Below are 22,816 nucleotides of genomic sequence, written 5' to 3'. Positions count from 1 at the left end.
TCAGGTAAATGGACGAATCACGTGGCTGGTTTTAGATTTCATGTTATGATAAGATGAGACTTTCTCTGTGGTGAGACTGGTGGTTGTCAGAGGGTTTAGGATTCACATGGCTGGGCTTTAATGGGCATCTACATTACAACAATTTAGTAAACTAGTAAAAGCCCATAAGAGGCCCATTATAAGTCTATAAATAGCAAGAGACCACAGCTGTTCCTCGACACGTTGAACTGATGAGTTTGGCTGGGCTTACTGTAAATAGATGGGAACTTTTGATAAATTCCAAAGTTTTTTTAATTGTTTGTGGTTAAATATAAGTGAAAAATACAAAATATCATTACAAATCCGGACAACGTGTTAGTTGTAATTTTTCCATATGACAAATGATCCTTATGCTCGAGTTAAAATAAAGTTTTGCTATGCTTAGTATTTGATGTAAATTCATTACCGAGTGTGTGTAGCTATGTACATCGGTCGTTCCATTGAGACCTTGAGGCTGAAAACTTGCTACTTCGCTGGCAAAATATTATTGAAATAATAATTCATCAAATGTTTACATCTACCGATCTACCTACCAACCAAGCAAATAAAGAAAATCAACTACTTTACAAAATCGAGAAAGGAATATACCCTTTTACAGTAAGGAACCAATAAATAATGAAGAAATAAATATGTACATAAAGTAATTGAGGGGTCCCAACAACAATCAAAAAAGTAGAAAAACATTTTGGCACATTAGTTGGATTGTGTCCATGTCATTGAGCTCTTCTTGTCTATCTATCTACTAATAGTGAGTCACTGACACTTCACTCTTACTGTTCTTAAATTAATTTTCAAGTTTTAAATACAATTTTTATATTTAAAAACTATTTATTTGATTTCCGAAAAAATTAACACCTAGCCTTTTCAATCAGGCATGGAAGGAAAACAAAGAGACTAAGCAGAGCCATGGCTGGGTTAGGCTACAGCGCGGCGGACTCTAGGGGTAGTAGGGACAACGACACGGCCATTCTTGATCAAAGCTTGTCTATCTCTTATAGTTTTGTCGAAGAATCTACTTTCTGAATTCTCAGCGTAGCATGCATAGTAGCAACTTACGCAGGCGTGAGGCAATGCCATTGAGATTCTCGTCTGCTTCAACACATCCAAATAAAAAAAAAAGATGATGATGATTAGACTATTACTGAATAATACATTTTAGAGAGTTTAAAGAATAAAATAAATGTAATTACCATGAGGTATCCAATGAAGAAGGCAAGCAAGGAGATGGTAGCTGTAAAAGGTTTGTAAACCGTGTATGTCCAAGCAGCCGCCATAATAACACAGACACAGCCACTACAAATGCCTGTAAGGAAGCAGATGGAGCTTGTTATGTCTGCATCTACTATCTCAACCATATCTGCATCCTCAAACAGTTTCCATGTGTCTTGTGACGCCCTCACAAATCCTTTCCCATACGCTGCTATCTATAACAAACAATACATACCATACTAATTTAAAGTTCAAATTATTTAATAACCATAAACTTTACTAAACTTCTTTTCTTATAATACTAAAGAACCTTTTTGGTGATTCAAAAAAATTACTAAAAATTGCAGAAAAGCATGTGGTTGTGCCTCGACTTGTCAAGATAATGCAAGATTCTCACATCATAAAACAAGACCCACCACTATACCAAGTTGGTTTTTAATACTATACTATGTAAGAAGATACTTTTATATAAATAAATGCAGCAAATATAATCTATTTTTATAACAAGAGATCATGACAAATCACTTGTGTAACCTGCTCCACTAAAATGATTCCATAACAAGAAAATGAGAATGACATGGTTTAAAGGGTTTAGATTAGTGAATACCTGCACAAAGGCCCAACCATTGCCATGCTCAAATATGAAGGTCATGAGATTAAGACAACAATTAGCACAACAAAACATGAACTCATCTTCACCCTTAAGTAAATTCAACCCTCTTGCCACTATCCTCAAGGCTTCAATCGTTGGAACAAACAAAGATCCCAAACAAGCACTCCCTAGGTTACGAGACAAAGCCCTTTGGAAACTAAACCGAGTACTCGACTGCATCCCCCTAAGATAGAACAAAGCGACGACCCTACTCACAGTTAAGTTCACAACGTTCCTCATCACTTCCGTCGTCCAAGCCAAACTCAACACCAAACCAATAATCACCAACGGTGGAAAATAGAAGTTCAATGCACCAATGACACCAAAGATCCAAAGCGACATCCAGACAAAACCAGCTGCTAGCATGTAGTAAGTCGGTAAGTTAAGATCAGAGAATTTAGAAACAGGCTCTAACGACTTGACCAGTATCTTGGAACAGAACTTGATCCTCCGAGTGATCCAACACGCATACAAACCATTACCGATGGAGAACGCAATAAGACAAACCCCAACAGCGTCTGTTGCGGGTATCTGGAAGCACAACAAGAGTATCCCTGAGGATAAAGACATCAAGAAGGTACTCCAGAGTATGAAGTGGATCATAAACTCAGGCCATAGACGAAACGCCATTTGCCATGAGAACGCGAGTATGATGCTAAGCAACGACGCAGCTTCGACTTGCGGAAGAAGGAACTTGAGGATCCTTTGCTCTTTCCTTTTGACGTTGTTACCGTTGGAGCCTATTAGACCTTGGATGCCTCTGAAGACGAGGAAGCAGACAAAGGCAATGGCCACGACCTTGTGGAGGATGAAGAGGAGGAGGAAGAACTTGTTTGTGTACTTCGTTGAGTTCAGTGATGCTAAAGTCTGCCGCAAGTAAATAAATTAGGAAAGTTTTAACTTACTAATTTTGGAAGCCCTAACTAGTTACAAATAAAGAAAGGGTGTTGTTACTTGAGGGGTTGGTGTGAAGATGGAACGAGATTGTTGTTGAAGCGGCTGCGGCTGAGGTGGTGTTGATGGAGAAGGAGACGGCGGTGGCTGAGGCGGCTCTTCCGGCGGTGGAGGCGTCTGCGTCGGCGGAGGAGCTCTTGAGGAAGGCGGCGTAGTGAATCTAGTGCCACCGCCATTGTTAACGATGATCCTAAGAGGGTTTGTTGGGTTTAATCTGTTTAAACTCGCCAAGAATCTGTGATGTTCTTTATCCTTTGATTCTCCTTCTCCTTCCTCCTCCTCCACAGCCTTTACTCCTCTCTGCTTCTTTTCTGTTTCTTCTCTCTCTTCAACCGCCTTTAATACAAAAAAAAACTGTTCGTTAACATTCAGTGAAACAAAAAAAAACAGAGAAAATTGTAGGAAATGAGAAATCTCTCACAGGCTCTGTGGCACCCATTGATAACTTTTTTTTAGTGACGTCACTTCCCGGCGACGGTGGTCGTCTCTCTCTTCGTAAAGAGAATGTTTTGCAAAAGTTTTTCTTCTATTGAATACGTTATTTGTGTGATTGGTGTAGAAGATGTTACTGTTTCTTCTTTACTCTCCTTTTCACCAACTTTTTCATTGTTTCCGATTTGTTTTTGTGTAATTTAATCAGGTGAGTTACGTTTATTAGAGTTTATTAGTACTAGAGCCGGTGTCCGCGCTTCGCGCGGATTACATATTTAATTAAAGTATGTTGATATTTGTGTTAATAGATTCCTACACATTTTTCTGGGATTAAAAAATGGTGAAGAGGTGCCGCATGTTTGTATAGAAAACAATCATCATCTAAGAATCTTCATCACAAAAATATTTTTTTTTTGCCAAAGTATTTAATTATTCCTATATGTGTCTTCTAGGGGTGAATGACGAATCTGTTGATACAGTTGGGACATGGTTTTTTTATTAAGAACTAACTGTGGTTTCTTTCATAATTTGTATTTTTAAATAAAAAACATATTTTACTAATAATGTTTATATTTGTTTTATTAGAGTTTTGTAACTATAAAATAAATAAAAATATCTTTATTTAGTACTTATATAAAATTATATAGAGATAGATTATTAATTTATGATTATGATGAGACTATATATTAATTTGGAACAAATATTAAACATCTCAGTTAGATTCTTGCAAACCAGGGGAAAAGGAGTGGCCGATCATGTCGTCTGTATTTTTACCTTTTCCCAAGTTTTTAAAACATTTCGTAGCAATAAACAAAAATCAAAACATAGCATTTCATTTACATATTTGGAATCTTATCAAATAAGATGTAACTGTTTTTTTGTGCGCTTCAAATTTAATAAGATGTAAATAGTCAAATATATATATAAAATAAATATATATAAAACATAATTTGTATTTTATATTTGTTTTATTAAAGTTTTGGATTAAAGTATTAAATTAATATATCAATACTAATAATGTTTTTGATTCAAAAATGTACTTGTAAATTCAAAATACCTCCCATAAGCGGAGGATCTTTGGCGGTTGGTTTGACCATGGTATTGAGGAACAATCGATCCTTAAACAAAGGAAAGAATATTTAAATGTTAGGCAAAGTGAAATGGTTTGATAATAAAACATAGTGAAAAAGGTCACAATGGATAAAATCGAACCATGAGATTAATTACAAACTAAAATCTTATAAAGCCAAAAAAAAAACTAAATATTTTATATGACCGATAGATGTGAACTACAATTGTAGTAGCTTAGCAGGCATGAACTATTATATTAAATTAAATTTTTTTGGTGGAGACCAATAGCTAAAGACGGAAGATTGTCGGTCTATGTTTAATCTTAACCAACTAAAATCTTATACGTTTGTTCGCACATATTATCAATATGAATCTATTATTAAAACAATTGAAAATAAACAGTGGAAGGTGAGCCAAACCCCACGTCCCCAACCGCAAACGGACTTAACTATCCAACTCTTAAACATATCACTTACGCCAAGAAATTGACAAAATTGTGACTTTCAAATATTGACTTACACAAAATCTTGAACGGTTGGCGGTGGTGGTTTTTTCAGAGTGAGAGGGGATGAATATATGGTCTTCAGATTAGAGTTCTTGATCCTAATGGTAGAATATATGTTATTTAATTTTCAATGAATGCAGTAGGCATTTTTGGCATGAAATATAACTATTTTCTAAATTAAATTGTTCACCAGCTATAAGAATGTTAAGTATGGGGCAAGTTAAAGTTGTAGAAATCGATTTTGATTTAGGATGACAAAGATGTGGTAACCAGAAGCCTAATAATCAACAATCAATGCATGTATTGTTTTATTATGATGTAACTGGAGTTGAACCGGGTTAAACCGTGACTCTTCACATATTTTAACGGTTGATTTTTTTTTTTTAAACTCAATCCAGAATGACATGGCATAATGATTGGTTCTGATTATTTTGTCCATGTGGCAAGGCTTAGGAAGCTAGGATTTAGCTCCTTTTATATAGTAGGATTGTTTATGACCGCAGTGGTACGAACGAAACATCAAAGTTATGACATGTGCAGATAACCGCGCGTGATGCACACTCTCCATATAAGTCTGCGTTGGTTTGTTTTCAAGTGCATGTTGTTGTCGGAAAAATACACACGTGAACATGGTGGAGAAAGAGATCGTTATCTTGTGTGGTGACGTGTACGCTACAGCAAGGCAAAGTGAAGCGGCATGCCTGCGGTTTGACCGGAGATGGACGGTTGCGATTTGTTGTCTCATGGAGATTGAGTTCCGTATTGTTTTTTTTTTTTCTTTCAGATGAGTCAGAAGATATGATTCGCAAAACATCATTACATGCAGTGAGCACTATTAAATCTAAGTACTTTTCAAAATCTATCGCCAAGATTCGATTGTAAGCCATCTAGCAATATAATGCAAATCACGGATAAACTATTCATATGGATCCCACTTGCATCATTACAAGATTTATACATTATGGTTTAATCAAAATCTTTATGAGCTTAGACACAACCTTGTTACCTTGTAGGTGAAATTCAAATCTAAAACTAAGATAATCAACGAGTCCATACATTTCCCTATCACACCAATATCAATTTCGTTCACCTTCTAACCGTTGTTAGAAATGGCTTGAACGTGAGAGCTACACCGACCACCACTATCACATTCAGTCCGAAGAACACCAAGTGTGATCCTGCATACGTTTTCAAGTTATTTGTGTTAAGCAATAGTATTATAAACATCACATCATAAAGGATGGCCCAAAGGGAAGTTATGCAATGATACCTGGTAGAAATGCTGCGTTTAGTCGCCTCTTACTCCAAGAAAATCTGCCAACAGCAGAGATTTATGTTTAAGATATTACTCCTTATTTCATGTTCATTCGGAAGAGTCACTTACAAGATGCCAGCTCCAGCTGGTCCAACGGTCTTAAAGAGAGACATGGCAGTCATAGCAATTCCATTAGCCGCCCCTCTTTGACTTTGATCCTTTTGTTATTACAAAACATAATATAAAAAATAGAATATTGGTCCACAGGCTTACAAAAAGATAATATAATGTTTTGTCTTACCACAGCTTTGTTTTGCAGGATCATCAAGCCGGTTAAGGCAGACTCCTATATTCACAAAAAACTTAAATGTATCAAAAGGATAGTAAGTAAGCAGTCAAGGAATATATGAACATGACCTTTTATTTTCCGTATATGTAAACTACACAAAGAAAAGGATTAGGTTTTGCTTTTGGACTTACAATTAGCACATTGATGAAGATTGACGCACAGTTCAACATTAAGCTTAGACTCAGCCCTGATAAACTAGCTATAAATGGATAACTCATCTGGATTGTTATCATCAGTGCCTGAAACAAAAATAAATTGTCAGGAGAACAATCTTTATCTTGTTGCATTTAAGTGCAGTACTTGTAAACTGCACATAGGCACAAATCAATTCAAAGAGAATATCAACTGACTCCAGCAAAACGGGTGACTAGCATAGGTCCCAGAAATCTCTCGGCCAAAGGATAAACAAAAACCTGAAAGAAGAATAGGCCGAGACCTAAAGCAGAATCGTTGATGAGTAAAATTAATAACACAGTCTCATAATCTTATTAGTAATAATTCTACTAATTCATGTTTTCTTAACTCTGGACTAATTCAAATACTAGCAGATGATAGACATACCTGAGATTGCAAGAACTGTACCGACATCATTGGTTGAGTAGCTCAGACCTCCATATTTTCTTGGACTGTTAGCCCACAATGAAAAGATCTATGGGAGAAAGAAAAGCTGAAGATTATATTATTGTGGGTCAAATAACCAAAAATGACTATGGAGGAAGAGTAGCACACACCTCTGTGTAAGCCATATCATGAAGTGAAAAGATGCAGTAGACGAAGTGGCCAGTTCTTCAGGAGAGAGCCTTTTTCATTTCTCTCAGTCACTTTATGAGATTCAGAAAAATCTTTTAGAGCATCAAAAGACTCATCATGTGATACATCACCATCAATCTTGTGATTGTGCAATGTTTCCTGGAGAACAAAAAAAAACAACCATTTCTAGGCTTAAGCTAAACACATTAATGGACTAAGGGATTTTTAATGGAGCATGAGAAAGTAAAGAGCGTACCGGAATGCACAATGAGATTATGAACACCAGAAGTGCAAAACAAGATATTACTAAACAAGTGTACTAACCTACACGATGTGATAGTAGATCTAAATGGCTCTACTCAATTAGAAATGTATATATGTAAACTTTGGATCAAGTGCTTACAGTTGAGTGCTAAACCATGATATTCGTCACGGATTGTTTCCATTGCATACGCCTGAACTCATCAACATTTTTCGGTTTAATGAGCTTTGAGAAGTTAATGGAATAAGTATGCGTGACACGTTGGGAGAAGGATAGGACAACACCTTTATAGGAACAAGTAAACCGTTGAAACTGCCAAGGCAAAACCTAGTGATGATGGCCATCCAGAAATTTACACTTAGGCCAAAGAGAGTATTGAAAATGACCCTGTGATGACAAGCAGCATTGTTTAGACAAGAAACAAAACAAATGTGAGAGATATAGAATAAAAAAATAGATGTAAGATTACTAACACCGAAGCAATTCCTATGAGTATTACTGGTTTTCTACCGTAACGATCAGCCACAATTCCCCAGATGACAGATGTCAGCGTTCTTCCGACCATGAAAGAACAACCTTCAAAGGTAGACATAGACATAAACATAGACAATTTGAGTTTGAAAAGGCTTTCTTTGTACTAATAATAGCTTAAAGTGGTCCAGAACTTCTTGGTTATTATACATAAAACCAAAAAAAAAAGGATTAAATGCTCTCACCAACAAATCCAGCATATAACCCAATGTCCTCTTCCTTCTTGGCTATGTTTAAATCACCAGTCTACCAACAACAAAATAAGAAATTAAACCACAACAGATTCTAAGAGTTACAATTTTTGCTAATCATCACCAAATCTAAAGATGCACGTTAGAGCACCTCCAACAATAAGAAATCCAAAAAGTTTCTAAAACAAAAAATATATTAATATTTTAGTACTTTATAATTAGAGAATTAAAAGTTAATTGTAAAATAAAAATCCATGTATAGGTTACAAGTGTTATGTGGAAATATAGCGAAATTCTAAAAAATCTTGATATAAGAATTTTCTCCATTTTCTTTCTTAATTTTTTTTTAATGTTTAGAACTCCTCCTAAGAGTCTAAGACTATGGTTGGAGATGCTCTTAATACCCTAATATATATATGGGGTGACAGAAATCACCAAACGCAAGAGTCTACTACTCTGTGGGTATTTTACTCACTCACCATGAAGTAAAGGAATGGAAAAAGAGAGGATATGTGCAGAGCTGAAACGATGAAACAAAAGAAAAAAAATTTGTTAGACAAAGAATTAGGAACATATTCTTCTTGAATCTCCATGCAATGTAATAAGAACACGAAGAAGAAATTACATGAGCCGAGGACGATGATCCAAATGGGTAAAAGCTCGGTGAAAGGGAATCCTCGGCGAAGCCTCTTCATCTGATAAACCTTGCAGCCAGGGCAATTCTCATGGAACTTATTCTCCAGCAAACAGTCTGTATACTCGTCAGCCATAATGAATCCAGAAAATAATTGGGAAGACGAGGAGAAGATGCTATGCGTTTTGCTCTCTACTCTTCGCCAGTCGCCAGGTAGATGTCAAGTGTGTAATGTCACCTTACTAATCTCTTTCGCGTTTATAACTCTTTCTGTATGTTTTTAGGACAAGAATTGGATGGAATGTTTTGGTCAACTCTATTAACATGAGTAAAGATATGCTACCTAAAAAAGATAGGCACTAGCTTGCAGAGCAAGCTATGATTTTGTCGAGAAACTTAAAATTAGTATGAATAAAATAGCGGACGTAGTTAATTGTATGTGTTTGTTTTTCTGTGGTTAAAGGCATTACGTAGGATTTTATCAATTTCACTAATATACTATAATCAAGGATATTTTGAAATAATCTATAATTCTATATTAGTTCGAGAGAACCGAACCGGTTGTAACATATCACTTCAGGATGGAATCCATTTCTTCAAAGCGATCAACCACCCCCAACGCTTATGATAATATAGAGGTATTATTTCTATAATCTTTGGTAGAAAATCACACATTACCAAAACAAAGGAAAAAAACTGGAAGCCTAAGGTTAGTGACATATTATTAAATTTTTTTTTCAAATCTAAAACTAAAAGAATCAACGAGTCCATACATTTCCTTATCACAAGTTCCAATCAACTTCACCTTCTGGCAGTTGTTAGAAATGGCTTGAATGTAAGAGCTACACCAACCACCACTATCACATTCAGGACGAAGAACACCAGATGTGATCCTACATAATGTAAGCATAAGTATTATCAACATCACATCATAAAGGATGCCAAAGGGAAGCAATGAGATGATACCTGGCAGAAATGCGGCGTTTAGTCGCCTCTCGCTCCAAGAAAATCTGCCAACAATAGAGGTTTGTGTGTTTAAGACATTACTGCTGCTTTAAAATTAATTTAGACGTCCATTAGGAAGAGACACTTACAAGATGCCAGCTCCAGCTGGTCCAACAGTTTTAAAGAGAGACATGGCAGTCATAGCAATTCCATTAGCTGCCCCTCTTTGACTTTGATCCTTTTGTTATTACAAAAAGATTTAGTAAAAGAAATAATTGGCTCTCGTATTACAAAAAGACAGTAGAAACGTGTTTTCTTACCACAGCTTTGTTTTGCAGGATCAACAAGCCGGTTATGGCCGAGACCTATATTCACAAGAAGTAAATGTGTCAAAAAGGATAGTAAGCAGCCAAGAAATATATGAACATGACCTTTTTACTTTCTGTATATGTAAACTTCAAAAAAGAAAACAAAAGAAAAGGATTAGCTTACACTTAGCACATTGATGAGTATTGATGCGCAGTTCAACAGCAAGCTTAGACTGAGACCTGATAAATTAGCTATAAATGGATAACTCATCTGTATCGGTATCATCAGTGCCTGAAAGATAAGGAACATGTTAGAAGAACATATTTATCTTGTTGCATTCAAGTGAATTACATGTAAACTGCACATAAGCACATCAAAGAGAATATCAACTGACCCCAGCATAACGGGTGACCAGGACAGGTCCTAGCAATCTCTCCGCCAAAGGATAAACAAAAACCTGAAAGGAGAATAGGCCGAGACCTAAAGCAGAATTGTTGATGAGTAAATAATAACACAGTCTCAATTTCATTAGTAAGAATTCTACTAAATTCATGATTGCTTAACTCTTGACTAATTCAAATCCTAGTAGACTCTAATCATTTTTTAACACAAGAGACATGAAGAGCAAAGATGATTAGCATACCTGAGATTGCAAGGACTGTACCGACATCATTGGTTGAGTAGCTCAAACCTCCATATTTCCTTGGACTGTTAGCCCATAAAGCAAATATCTGCAATAGGTAGATTCCAAGTGATGAAGATTTTTGTTCAGACAAGAGCACAAGACTATGAAGTGGCAAATGATCTAATTCCAAAAGCATAGTCTTAATGTTAGTTCCATTAATACCTCAGAGTATGCAGTATCATGTAGACACAACACGCAATAGACAATGATAGATGACATTAGAGGCCAATTCTTCAACAAAGACCCTTGAGAAGTCTTTTCATTCTTTCCTGTCTTCCCGGTAGATTCAAGAGATGCAGCTTCAAGTACTTCGTATGAGTCATCATCTGAAGTGATGTCCTGCTTATGGTTGTGCAGTGTTTCCTACTCAGAGAGAAACATAAGACACTAGTTATATAACTCTTTGAGAAATAGACTAGACAATGAAGACTAAGGTTCTCAGTATAGAATACCGGAATGAAACAGCACAGTACTGTCACAACCAACGCAAAAGCTGATATGGTAAAGCAAGGCAACGCATAGCGGAACCTGCATTGCAATTCACATATTCATTTCGTGAGATTCCATTATAACCATTCCACTAAACTCTTAAACAGAGGAGTAATAACACACCTCCCAAATATGGAATCTTTGGAGAACACATTCGGATATTTGTCTGCCGGCTGCATTTGGAGTAACATTGAAAGGCATTAAAAATGAATCAATAGGGAGATGGACTCGTGATAGGCTTCAAGCATTTGGATCATATGGAGTGGCATACGTTTAACATAAGATAAAACTTATATACGATCAAAGTTACCTGTGCTAAAAAGCCCCCTAGAGCCGGGCCAATGATCAGACCAATGCCCCAAGCAGTACTAACCTGAAATAGGTAAGCATCTGAGACCAACAGTCTAAACATGTAAGAAAAAATATTTATATATGACTGAAAAGCTTACAGCTGACATTGCTGTTGCTTGATATTCATCACGAAATATCTCTGACGCATATGCCTAAAAAAGTTTTAAATTCACAACTAGATATTTTTAGAAAAGGCAAAACACAACCGGGTGTGACAAAAAAAAACATAAACCAAAGAAGCCACCTTCATTGTTCCAAGCAAGCAGTTGAAACTCCCTAGAAGAAACCTTGTGCCAATAGCCATCCAGAAGTTCAAGCTTAACCCAAAAAGAGCATTGAAAATTGCACTGTAATAACAACCACCTAGCCACGTTAATTTAACTCGCAAAAAAAGTGGATATACAAATAATGAAAACAAGTCTTTGAGGATACTAACATGGAGATAGTTCCCAAGAGTATGATGGGTTTTCTTCCATAACGGTCAGCCACTATTCCCCAGAAAACTGACGTCAATGCTCTGCCAAGCATGAATGAGCATCCTTGGAAATAGAAAACAGACCAATTACAGAGATGCCGTGACTCAATGCATAATTTTACAAGTGACTGAGGAAATTGTATTCTCACCTATAAAACCAGCATAAAACCCAATATCTTTCTCCGTCTTTGCAACACCAAAATCCTCAATCTATTAAAACAAAAAGATAACATGAATATGTATCTGAATTTACACCTAAAATCATAAGAATGAGACATAATATGTTAGCTCTTCAGCTCTGTAATAAGAAATATTACTCACCATGTAGTAGAGGAAGGGATAGAGTGAAGAAATCGGCAGAGCTGCAAACACAACCATTCAGATGAGAAAAAAAAAACTACTTTCAACACACGAAAAAGTTTCTCATAATTAGCCAATTTTCATTAGCAGCAAACTCATTAACGCTAATCTCTTCATCCAAGTAGTCGACAAGGCCATATTTAAAGACAAAACTAGTCTAATTGTCAAGTGTCTCCCTCCGTTTTCATAAATATTAGACACAAAAATCACATAATAGTAAAAAACTAAGAGGATAAAAACTGTTTAAAGATTCAAAGAAGGGAAAAGGAGAGAGTTTACAAGTGGAGAGGACGATGATCCAAACGAAGGAAAGCTCCAAATAAGGATATCCTTTCCGGAGCTGCTTCATCTGCTCGACCTTGCATCCAGGACATCCCTCGTGGTACTTGTGCTTCTCCAACAACGCCTCCTTGTACTCCTCCGCCATATTTCTCTACGTCTCGATTCAACTCCTGAATGAACCACACAGCCTTGTAATTCAGCAAAAAAAAAATGAACCTATAAAACGTAGAATCGTTAAAGGAAAGAATGTTACATAATCAAATTGAAAACGGAAACGGAATATTTAAAAAAATCGCAAAAGGAAAGAAATCAAATGAGTACCACACAGATGAATCTCTATCGTAGCTGGAGCAAGACAGATGAAGAGTCGGTCACGTAGCGAATAATGTGAAATATATAGTGGATGGAGCCAAAGGGTTAAAAAGGTGGTCACACATGTGTCATCATAATAATCTCATCACATGTTCACGGACCTCTTAACGTCATCCACCCCCCGGTTTTGTATTTGAACTCAAATTTAATTTTCAAATTTCGAAATATAATTAGTTTATTTAAACTTTTAATATACGTAACTTTAACAATTATTAGTATATCCGTATGGAATACAGTAACCGTAGGAATGTTTTTTTGAAGTCACATGGGATAATGAAGACAGGAGGAAGGAGACAAGTGAATCTGGGTGGATACACATATAAAACTAAACAATCGTGTCGACTGATCTACATTGGAATGGCCTATCTCATTTAGCAAATTAAATTCCTTCACGTGTGTATATTATAATGTTTTCGTTTTTTTTTTGGGTATGTTATAATGTTATCAAAATAATTATTGTTTGTCTTGTTAGTTGTTAGTGATAAGAAGAGGCGTTTTCAGAATAAAAGCATTTGGTGAAAAAAAACTTTATTGTTGAAAGCAAAACAATAGTATTACAACTTTGAATCATTGTAACAAAAGTTAGATAGACTTTGTAATTTATATATCGACAAAGGTACATAGGTAGCTTCGTGCGTGGATTGATTCCTCTGCTTTGGAATCAAATTGAAGGCTTTCGTAATAACGCCAAGCCGCTTCAAGGGTCTACTTTTTAAAAGCACTGATTATATAATTATACGTAGTCCAATGCCAGAGGGTCTTACGTCTTATAATGCTTTTTAATAGTGCTTTGAGACTTATAGGAATATAATGCTTTTTACCAGTTCCATGCATTGTAGTGTACCTAATTGACTTCCATGTGTTGTGTTTACGTTTGTGTATCCGAAAGCGAGAGTATGGGTATGTGGACAATTCCACGTCAGCGGTATTTGTGGAGCCCACAAACGGAGCCACAGAGATACGCGTGTTGCGCACACAGTTTAACACAGGCAAGGTTTACAAGAGCGCGTTGCTCCCACCCTTCAGCACGTGGGGTCAACGACAGTGACACTTGACTCGATCCATATCTATTTCGACGTGGACATGATCCATCAACTACAAGTCTACATGTAAAGACAAAAAATATATAGAGACTTATTGCCTGTATACGTATTTATTGGGCTTTTTGATTGGGCCCTAAATCTATTAAAAATTAGGGGCGCGAGCAGAAGACCCAGTCCAAGTTGGATCCCATTCGAATTATAAAAACTCTCGATTCAACAATATTTTTGTTTTGTTTTGTTGCAGTGAGACCTCTAACTGAGAATAAATATCCCAATGTTCATATTTTAAAAAAATCTTAATTTTATTTCAACTAGATTTTTAACCCGTACTAAAAATTATTCAAATAAAATTAATAATATTTTTGAACTGTCATTTTATAATTTTTAAGAACTTACATGTTAAGTTCGTGACAGAAAAAATAGCAATTTAGGACCAAGAGCTAGGATGGAATTTTTACAACATAAGTTTTCTTTTCACTTTTGTTTCTGAAATTGACTTTCTGACCATCTCTAATGTACCTATAGATGCAACTCTGAATATTGTTGCATCATGGTTTAAGATCTCCCATGAATCTACAGCAGTAGGTTTATCTACCATATCCAACTCTGCATTTATCTCATCAATTCTCTTTGGTATTCTTCATTAACTATATTCCTAAAAGATTTTGTAATGAGAATGAATGCATTATTTTAACTAAACAAAATATTCAGGTTTGAAATCGAGTTTCATAGAATATATATAGGGAGATTTTTTGCTAACTATATAGGGACAATATTTTAATAAATTGTTATTTGTTAACCATAAATATTTTCTAATTTTTTGTTACTGGATTTATTGTTTAGATATTGTATAATCAAATTATAAGAAATATTATAAATATCTCTAATGAAATGTGAATAGATCTAAATTTAAGTACATAAAAAGTAAGACTCTAAATTAATAAATTAGATGAGTGATTTTTCGGTAAAAAATGGGTAAATATTTATGCAGAGTCTTGGCTTCTGTTTTGAGTTTTAAAATAATTTTGGATTTTGGGAATTTTTTGTTTGTTTGTGTTGAATGGATGAGACAACAAATTTTAGAGCTGATTGATTTTGTAAGAAAAAAAAAAAGAACTCCAAATTTAATTGAGGATAACTGAGATGAGACAGAGTCTCTATACTATAAGTAACACAAGATCGAATTATCTTCTGCTTCCATCCACTGGACCAAAAATAAGATAAAAAGAAAACTATCTAAGGCGTGGAAGCTCTGCAGCTCATCCATGGTACCTACCACTGCCACCGCCACCATGTGTCCATCTCCTCCTCTCCCAACAATTTCTCCTTTACTCAGAACAACTCACCAATGTCAACCATCTCCTTCCTCATCAACCCCATCTTCCATAAAGCTTGGCACCACTCTGTTTTCCAGTGAGGCCACGGTGGATGAGAGCTCCGTGACGATCAAACCTGTGAAATGGGGGTCCCAGTTAGAAAAGAGGAGGAAGAAGAGGAGGAGAAGGAGAGCAGGTTTGGATCCTGAAGAAGAGGAAAATGTTGTCCCAGAAGTAGAAACAGAACCAAAAGCAGTTAGTGTTCATGTCGGAGCTTCACGGTCTGGTTTCTTGAGTCGTTTAGAAGAGGTTCAGCTTTGCTTCTACCTCAAGGTATATAGTTCTAACATTTATGGAAAGTTTTCGAATGTCCTTGTTAGTCCATTATCTCATTGTTTGTGTAACAAAACAGGAAGGAGCAATACTTGAGAATCTAGAAACAAGTGTGGAGGAGAATGAGATGGTATCATTGTTAATGAAAGGCAAGAAGAAGCGTAGTGCTAATGAAATATTATACAGAAGAAGAGAAGCTAGAGAGAAGATTACTCGTTGTTACCGGAGACTAGTTGTGTCTATTGCAACAGGCTACCAAGGCAAAGGGTTGAATCTGCAAGACCTGATTCAAGAAGGAAGCATAGGTCTCCTTAGAGGCGCTGAGAGGTTTGACCCTGAACGTGGCTACAAACTATCAACTTATGTCTACTGGTGGATCAAACAGGCCATCTTAAGAGCTATAGCTCACAAGTCTAGACTAGTCAAATTGCCGGTGAGTCCTGTGATGATATATTGGTGATTTTACGTGTTTAAAACTTTTGTTTTGAGTTTTTATCGAGTCAAAGTAAGTGTTTTGGAATATTTTAGTCCTTTATCGAATTTCTACAAGTTTTAGATCTAATTGGAACAAAAAGGTCGAATTTTAGGCAAAACTAAACCGAAAATATAAAAAATCAAAATTTTCATTTTTTTCTGTATTGAACCGGCAGACAGAACAGACTTCAATAAAACGCGCGATCCTAACTGTTGATTTGCTATCTTAAGACTCTAGCTATATGCATCAACCATGTTAAGTCAGCTTGCATTGCAAGTTAAACTACACTGGGTTCCTGTCAGTGGCGGAGGCAGAGAATAATATTGTTGGGGGCATCTACACTAAACTAAAATATTTACAGTGGGGGCATATGGATTGGGATTAATAACTTACACTACTTTCTTAAATTTTGTTGGGTGCAATGGCCCCCACCTTGTTCTATGTGGCTCCGCCACTGGTTCCTGTGAAGTGGTAAGTAATTAGTGAATACATCTTTTTTAGCTTGTTGTGTGTAGGGAAGCATGTGGGAGTTGACAGCCAAAGTTGCAGAAGCTAGTAATGTTTTGAGCAGAAAGCTAAGACGGATACCAAGCTCTGAAGAGATTGCAGACCACCTTAACATCCATGTATCAGCGGTTAGACTTGCTGTGGAGCGGAGCAGATCCCCTGTCTCGTTGGACAGAGTCTTATCTCATAATGGCCGCATGACGTTGCAGGTAACAGCTCTTCAGTTTCTCCATGATAATCCGAACTAGAGATGTAACTTAAGACTGGTTTACCATGTTCAGGAGATTGTACGTGGACCGGACGAAACAAGACCAGAGGAGATGGTGAGAAAGGAGCACATGAAGCATGAGATTAAGCAGCTTTTGGGAACTCTTACCGCTAGAGAATCTAGAGTGTTGGGACTCTACTTTGGACTCAACGGAGAAACTCCTATGTCGTTCGAAGAGATAGGTAAGAAGTTGAAGCTTTCAAGAGAGAGGGTGAGACAAATCAATGGCATTGCCTTAACAAAGCTACGAAGTGTACATAACGTGAATGATCTCAAAATATATTATTCCTCTAGTGAATGAGAAAATATAAAATAAGAACAATAATAGATTTGTTGTTCCAAAATAAATAATAGATTTGGTTATGTACAAATGGAGAAGATACATTGAGTACACTCAGTTCTCTCCTTTGTGGAGGTTATGGAGGATATAAAGAGAAGCAGATGACAAGAAAATACAAACGGAATAACTTAACAAGTCAAGTCCTGTGGCGATGGTAACCATCTTGCTTCTTTCGAACATCTTCACTAGAAGAATCATAACAATCACATGTCCAACTTTGGTTTTAAGCTCATCTAGTGAGCTGATCTTCATCCATTTTGGTCTCTCCTTCATGGCAAACATTCCAAAGAGAGAAGATGCTTTAAGGGCACGGTCCGATTCAGAAGGGACATCAGGAGGAGAGTTGCTGATGAAGAGTCCATACAAACCCATACTAAAGATTAACATTACTGTCCCAGCCAGATAAACATCTGCATATCGAAACAATATGTAATATTAGTTTCGTTCCGATGGTTATTCGAACCAGGGACCTCTGATACAATGGGCATGCATGGTCTTTTCTAGTTGAGCTAACGACCTCTTGTGAAACAAACCACGCTTACATAGGTCTTAGTCATACATATATATTGCAACTTTACCAATAGCTTCTACTAGGCGCAAAACCATTTTGCCGGTGTGGATGCCTTTGACACAATTAGTCCAATAGACTTTGTATGCCTCGATGATGTAGACACATCCCTGCTTAGTGAGTCATTAATATTAGTAGTATATATAATGGTGTTTGTGAGTCAAAACGTTTCAGATTTAAAACCACAAAGTTACATTGAGGAAGCAGAGCAGCGAACCAGCCAGCGAACCTCCTACTGCCAAGAGCGCTAGGAACCGGAAATCAAATATTATCTGTTACATCCAAAAAGACATCAAAACAACAATCATACACTAATCTCCCAAGTCATGTCACAGCTCAATAGAGAAGAAGAAACAGAGTAAGAATTCGAGAGACGTTTGGTTTGGTGTTTACCCTTTCAACGTTAGACTCGGTGGAACGAAAGAAGCGAGCAAAGAGGCTACTGTTATCATCCACAACCTTATCATGAGTTCCATAAGAGTTTGACAACGTGTTCCCATTGGCTACAGGGATCGAGCTAGAGTTAGAAGATGCTGAAGAGTCCGGAGAGGATGATGAGGCAAGAGTTGCTAACGGAAAATGGAAACGGCGGCGCGTGTGTAGGTTGCGATGGTACGGAAGAGACACAGAGAGACGAGTGGAGGAGACTAACGTGTAGAGAGCAGCCATAGGTAAGATATTTCGAGAGAGATGGGCGTGGGAGCTTCTGACTAGTTTGGAGTTTCTTGAGTATAGGTCTACCGGAGGAGAAGGAAAGGCCGGCGCGTGGACAGGGGAACGCGGAGGATTAGGCGGGAGTGATAATATGTGGTGTGTGAAGGAAGTTGATTTTTCTTTATAGACTAAAAGACGGCCCTCTTTTTTTCGTATTTTACCAATTGTGTTCATAAAAAAAAGAAATACATTACAATACATAGTTTTACTATTTTTTCAATAGTGACAAGATATCATGCTAGTATACTAAACTCAGTTTTTGTTTTGAATGAAAAATTTATAAAGTCTTTACCAATCTGCAATTAATCCCTAAATCTCGATTAGCCGAAACATTATATAATTTTTATAACATTTACTATCTTAACAAGGTATGATCCAAAAATAGCAGGATCCGATCATTGGCCAAACCAGATGAAACATTCATTTCATGCTACATATGCTTAGCTCCTAAATTTACTTTAAAAAATTTTAGACTCATAATGAAATCTTTTTTTTTTCTCATATTGAAATCTTTATTAAAACGTCTATAATCTCTCAAAATTTTACGGTCGGTCATGTCCGAAACCGAAAGTTGGAATCAGCGGGAGTAGTTGCAATTTGCAAAGATGATCATTTAACCAAGGTGGCCAAGTATATCAAACTGAAAGTTACTTGAAAGAAACTAAATTAATTGTGGGTTTAGTTTGAAATTAAGACAATGGTTATTGTGAAACACTGAAGATCTTTGGGTTAGAGTTGAGATTAATTGTCGGAACGGGGGATCTTTGTAAAAAAATTGAAAGCCGTGCAACTCTGTAGTTGGTGGGCTTTTACGGAACCCAATAATTAAGACTAGTAAATTATTTTGCCACTAGAAAAGGAGGACATGATGGTAGTTTCACACACTTTGCCACGCTGGCTGTTATGACTTGTGATCTCTCTCACTTCAATCCTTTTATAAGCGAAAGCCAAGTACAAGTAGTCAGGTGTCTCTCTCATTAACAAGTGCTCTTCGCCACTACTCTCCGATTCATATAACCTTTGTAAGTCTCCTCCTCCCTCGTTACATATTTTTAATATCCCATTGGGGCTTTGCGACGTTATCCACACTATTTGTCGCAGATCTTAGATCGTTGCATAATGTCAAAGACTGGCTCTCTGGATCTCGCCTCCAACCTTGGTGGAAACATCGATAAGTCCGATGTTCTCACAGCCGTCGAAAAGTATTTTCTCTCTCCCTCTCTCAAACGCATCGTTTGATATTATCACTCGATCGTTTCGTTGTTTCATTACCCGATTCAACGTTTTCTTCTCATGCATGTTGTGATCCACACACTCTTGTTAAGAACATCTTATTCTATTATTTACGGCCTAGTTTATTAACTCTTAAGGTCAACAACATTGAATGTTCGTTAAATCAGATCCTATGAAATGAAATAATCAATCAATCACCTAAGTTTGGAACTGAGCTTTCAGTACAGCATATAAAGTAGATTGCGATGGTCCCCTTGTTTACTTTTAACGTGTATCTCACTATGTCACGTTCTCGAGGGCCCCCTGACTCTTTTAAAAACAATTGTTTCTTTTTTTTTAAAATATCTCATCTCTCGAAGATGTAGAAAGGCATGCATCAAAATGATTTTTTTTTCTCATTAATTTCCTTCTGGCTGGACATTACTAAACCTTTAGTGATTCAGGTATGAGCAATATCATGTCTTCCATGGAGGTGACGAGGAAGAGCGAAAAGCTAATTACACTGACATGGTAATTCCATTGTGTTTTGAGGAATCATATTATTGATAGAGAAAAAGTATTTAGTTACTGACTAGCAAATTCTAATAACATTTCAGGTTAATAAGTACTATGACCTTGCTACTAGCTTTTATGAGTATGGTTGGGGAGAGTCCTTCCACTTTGCACACAGGTCTAACTTCTACAACTCTGTTTGTAGTTCTACCACCTTACTAGTTATTTATTTAATCAGCATGAGTTTTTTTGGGTTAACAGATGGAAGGGAGAATCACTTCGAGAGAGTATCAAACGTCACGAGCACTTTCTTGCTCTTCAGCTTGGCGTTAAACCAGGACAAAAGGTTTTGATAACTTTAGCTGCGTGCTCCAAAAGTGGTCCATTTTGTCAATAGATTTTTATTTCCTTTTATATTTCTTAATAGGTTCTGGATGTGGGGTGTGGAATTGGTGGACCACTGAGAGAAATTGCACGATTCAGGTAAAAATGACTACACCATACCAAAATAACACATTATTCTTTACATCCTGTACATTAGACTAATGTTTGTATTTTCTCTGCTGCAGCAATTCATCTGTTACTGGGCTCAACAATAATGAATACCAGATCACCAGAGGCAAGGTAACATATCTATATCTGTGAATGATGAATTTGATTTTGGTTCATTCAGGATTGTGGATAATATATGACTTTATAAATTCCATTATCTGATTTCTGGTCTTTTTTTTTTCCTGTATCCTTACAATTCATTTTTTTTTGTAAAAAGGCTTCCTTACAATTCATATTGGAAATCCTCTTCTTTGTAGGAACTAAACCGACTTGCAGGTGTCGACAAGACATGTAACTTTGTCAAGGTCAGTTAAATTCGTACTTCTTGTGATTACCATTGTAAATCGTTGCTTTGATAGGGAAACATGATTGCCATTTACTAATCTTGCAGGCTGACTTCATGAAGATGCCATTCCCTGAAAACACTTTTGATGCAGTTTATGCTATAGAGGCAACCTGCCACGCACCTGATGCAGTATGTCAAATTTCTAAACAAATCTATTTTTTGTTTTCTTCCCTGCATTTATGATTCATCATTTTTTAAAATCTCAACAACAGTATGGATGCTACAAAGAGATCTTCAGAGTGTTAAAGCCCGGACAATGTTTTGCTGCCTATGAGTGGTGCATGACTGATGCATTTGACCCTTCTAACGCCCAGCATCAGAAAATAAAGGTCTAGTGTGTTCTCTTGCATCATATATCCATATTATATTTGTATCTATTTAATTACCCACATGAATATAAACAAAGTCTCTATTGTGCAGGCAGAGATAGAGATTGGAGATGGTCTCCCTGACATTAGGCTGACCTCAAAATGCCTCGAAGCTCTGAAGCAGGCTGGTTTTGAAGTAAGTATCTGACTACATATCCCTCTCTATTTCCAAACACAAAACATTTCAATATTTTAAAAATACTATTATCATCACCTTTTGTATGAAAGGTGATATGGGAAAAGGATCTGGCGGAGGACTCGCCAGTCCCATGGTACTTACCTCTGGACAAAAACCACTTCTCGCTCAGTAGCTTCCGCCTAACAGCTGTTGGACGGTTCATAACCAAAAACATGGTAACCACCAAAAACTTGCTCTGTCGTCTCATCTGCCTAATTTCATTCATTAACTACTCTGATTGTTCATATATCTGAACTTGTCATTGTTATTTATATAGGTGAAGGTCCTTGAGTACATAAGACTTGCGCCTAAAGGAAGCCAAAGGGTGTCAGATTTTCTGGAGAAGGCCGCAGAAGGATTAGTCGACGGTGGAAGGTGAGAGGATCCCACCTTTATATATATATATTCAAACTAGTTTTGATATACTAATATCAACTTCTAAATCTCTGTGTGTTAACAGGAGGGAGATTTTCACGCCAATGTATTTCTTCTTGGCCCGGAAGCCAGAGTGAGCGGATGAGAGATGCTAAGTGAAGCTGACAAAATTTCTCAATTTGCTTTTTGTTTGTTTGTTCTAGTTCATGTCCTTTTGTTGCAGTGTTTTTCATATGTCTTTTATTTTCTAAAAAAAAAAAACCTTGTCACCAAACTTATTTTGGATGGTTCTTATTGTGTCACGTGCTGCTGCACTCTGTTACTGAGTCACATGCACATGCACATGCACATGCACACAAGATCTTGGAATCACACAATGTCTTTCAATTTTAGATCTCAGTACTCGCTTTTTGTCGTCTTTCTGCCATGATCCGATCCAGAAGTGGGTCCACTTGGACCACTTCCACGAACAGACGTGGACTTCGGATTCATCGTCTTTTGTATTGGATATTCTAAAAGATTCGCTGAGCCAAGTGGTAAAAAGAATGTTTCTTTTTTTCCTTAACGAATCTGAATTTTGCTCAAAGATTGATTCATTTACGTAAC

At 36.7% G+C, this 22,816-nt stretch overlaps 5 protein-coding genes and 1 pseudogene across 8 annotated transcripts; 2 read left to right on the top strand and 4 right to left on the bottom strand.

Annotated features, from left to right (window-relative positions):
• Positions 1–652: 652 nt before the first annotated feature.
• Positions 653–3,529, bottom strand: LOC103850896 (protein PNS1). Its single transcript, XM_009127695.3, has 5 exons — positions 3,276–3,529; positions 2,855–3,190; positions 1,856–2,767; positions 1,230–1,463; positions 653–1,128 (listed from the first exon to the last, which is right to left on the bottom strand). The coding sequence occupies exons 1-5, from the start codon at positions 3,291–3,293 to the stop codon at positions 955–957; spliced, it is 1,674 nt and encodes a 557-aa protein (XP_009125943.1). The 5' UTR covers positions 3,294–3,529; the 3' UTR covers positions 653–954.
• A 630-nt stretch (positions 3,530–4,159) lies between these two features.
• LOC103851227 lies at positions 4,160–9,209 on the bottom strand (annotated as a pseudogene).
• Positions 9,210–9,456: 247 nt separating this feature from the next.
• Positions 9,457–13,253, bottom strand: LOC103850894 (protein ZINC INDUCED FACILITATOR 1). Of its 4 annotated transcripts, none has more exons than XM_009127693.3 (18): positions 13,052–13,253; positions 12,728–12,946; positions 12,410–12,450; positions 12,238–12,298; positions 12,050–12,152; positions 11,858–11,960; positions 11,712–11,765; positions 11,573–11,635; positions 11,386–11,435; positions 11,226–11,301; positions 10,936–11,136; positions 10,732–10,819; positions 10,483–10,568; positions 10,272–10,379; positions 10,100–10,144; positions 9,929–10,017; positions 9,801–9,844; positions 9,457–9,727 (listed from the first exon to the last, which is right to left on the bottom strand). In XM_009127693.3, exons 2-18 carry the CDS (start codon positions 12,873–12,875, stop codon positions 9,636–9,638), a joined length of 1,452 nt encoding a protein of 483 aa, XP_009125941.1. In that variant the 5' UTR covers positions 12,876–12,946; positions 13,052–13,253; the 3' UTR covers positions 9,457–9,635. The 4 variants fall into 4 exon arrangements, with proteins under 4 accessions (XP_009125941.1, XP_009125942.1, XP_009125940.1 ...); XM_009127694.3 differs by having other exon boundaries at positions 9,463–9,727; positions 12,728–12,918; positions 13,052–13,238; XM_009127692.3 differs by having other exon boundaries at positions 9,463–9,727; positions 12,728–12,900; positions 13,052–13,215.
• Positions 13,254–13,521: 268 nt separating this feature from the next.
• LOC103850892 (RNA polymerase sigma factor sigD, chloroplastic) lies at positions 13,522–17,395 on the top strand. The gene is made up of 4 exons (XM_009127690.3): positions 13,522–15,794; positions 15,874–16,227; positions 16,785–16,985; positions 17,058–17,395. Exons 1-4 carry the CDS (start codon positions 15,411–15,413, stop codon positions 17,343–17,345), a joined length of 1,227 nt encoding a protein of 408 aa, XP_009125938.3. The 5' UTR covers positions 13,522–15,410; the 3' UTR covers positions 17,346–17,395.
• On the bottom strand, positions 17,343–18,805 carry LOC103850893. Its single transcript, XM_009127691.3, has 4 exons — positions 18,346–18,805; positions 18,147–18,224; positions 17,963–18,062; positions 17,343–17,794 (listed from the first exon to the last, which is right to left on the bottom strand). The coding sequence occupies exons 1-4, from the start codon at positions 18,619–18,621 to the stop codon at positions 17,439–17,441; spliced, it is 810 nt and encodes a 269-aa protein (XP_009125939.1). The 5' UTR covers positions 18,622–18,805; the 3' UTR covers positions 17,343–17,438.
• A 699-nt stretch (positions 18,806–19,504) lies between these two features.
• On the top strand, positions 19,505–22,606 carry LOC103850891 (cycloartenol-C-24-methyltransferase). Its single transcript, XM_009127689.3, has 14 exons — positions 19,505–19,688; positions 19,768–19,868; positions 20,343–20,409; positions 20,496–20,569; positions 20,653–20,737; positions 20,819–20,874; positions 20,961–21,015; positions 21,201–21,248; positions 21,335–21,418; positions 21,502–21,618; positions 21,710–21,793; positions 21,886–22,011; positions 22,113–22,210; positions 22,296–22,606. The coding sequence occupies exons 2-14, from the start codon at positions 19,786–19,788 to the stop codon at positions 22,345–22,347; spliced, it is 1,029 nt and encodes a 342-aa protein (XP_009125937.1). The 5' UTR covers positions 19,505–19,688; positions 19,768–19,785; the 3' UTR covers positions 22,348–22,606.
• The last annotated feature ends 210 nt before the right edge of the window (positions 22,607–22,816 follow it).

Source organism: Brassica rapa, chromosome A02 (genome assembly GCF_000309985.2).
Source record: "Brassica rapa cultivar Chiifu-401-42 chromosome A02, CAAS_Brap_v3.01, whole genome shotgun sequence".
Classification (NCBI taxonomy): domain Eukaryota; kingdom Viridiplantae; phylum Streptophyta; class Magnoliopsida; order Brassicales; family Brassicaceae; genus Brassica; species Brassica rapa.
The sequence above is the reverse complement of the archived record's forward strand: the minus strand, read 5'-3'. Positions and strand labels throughout refer to the sequence as shown.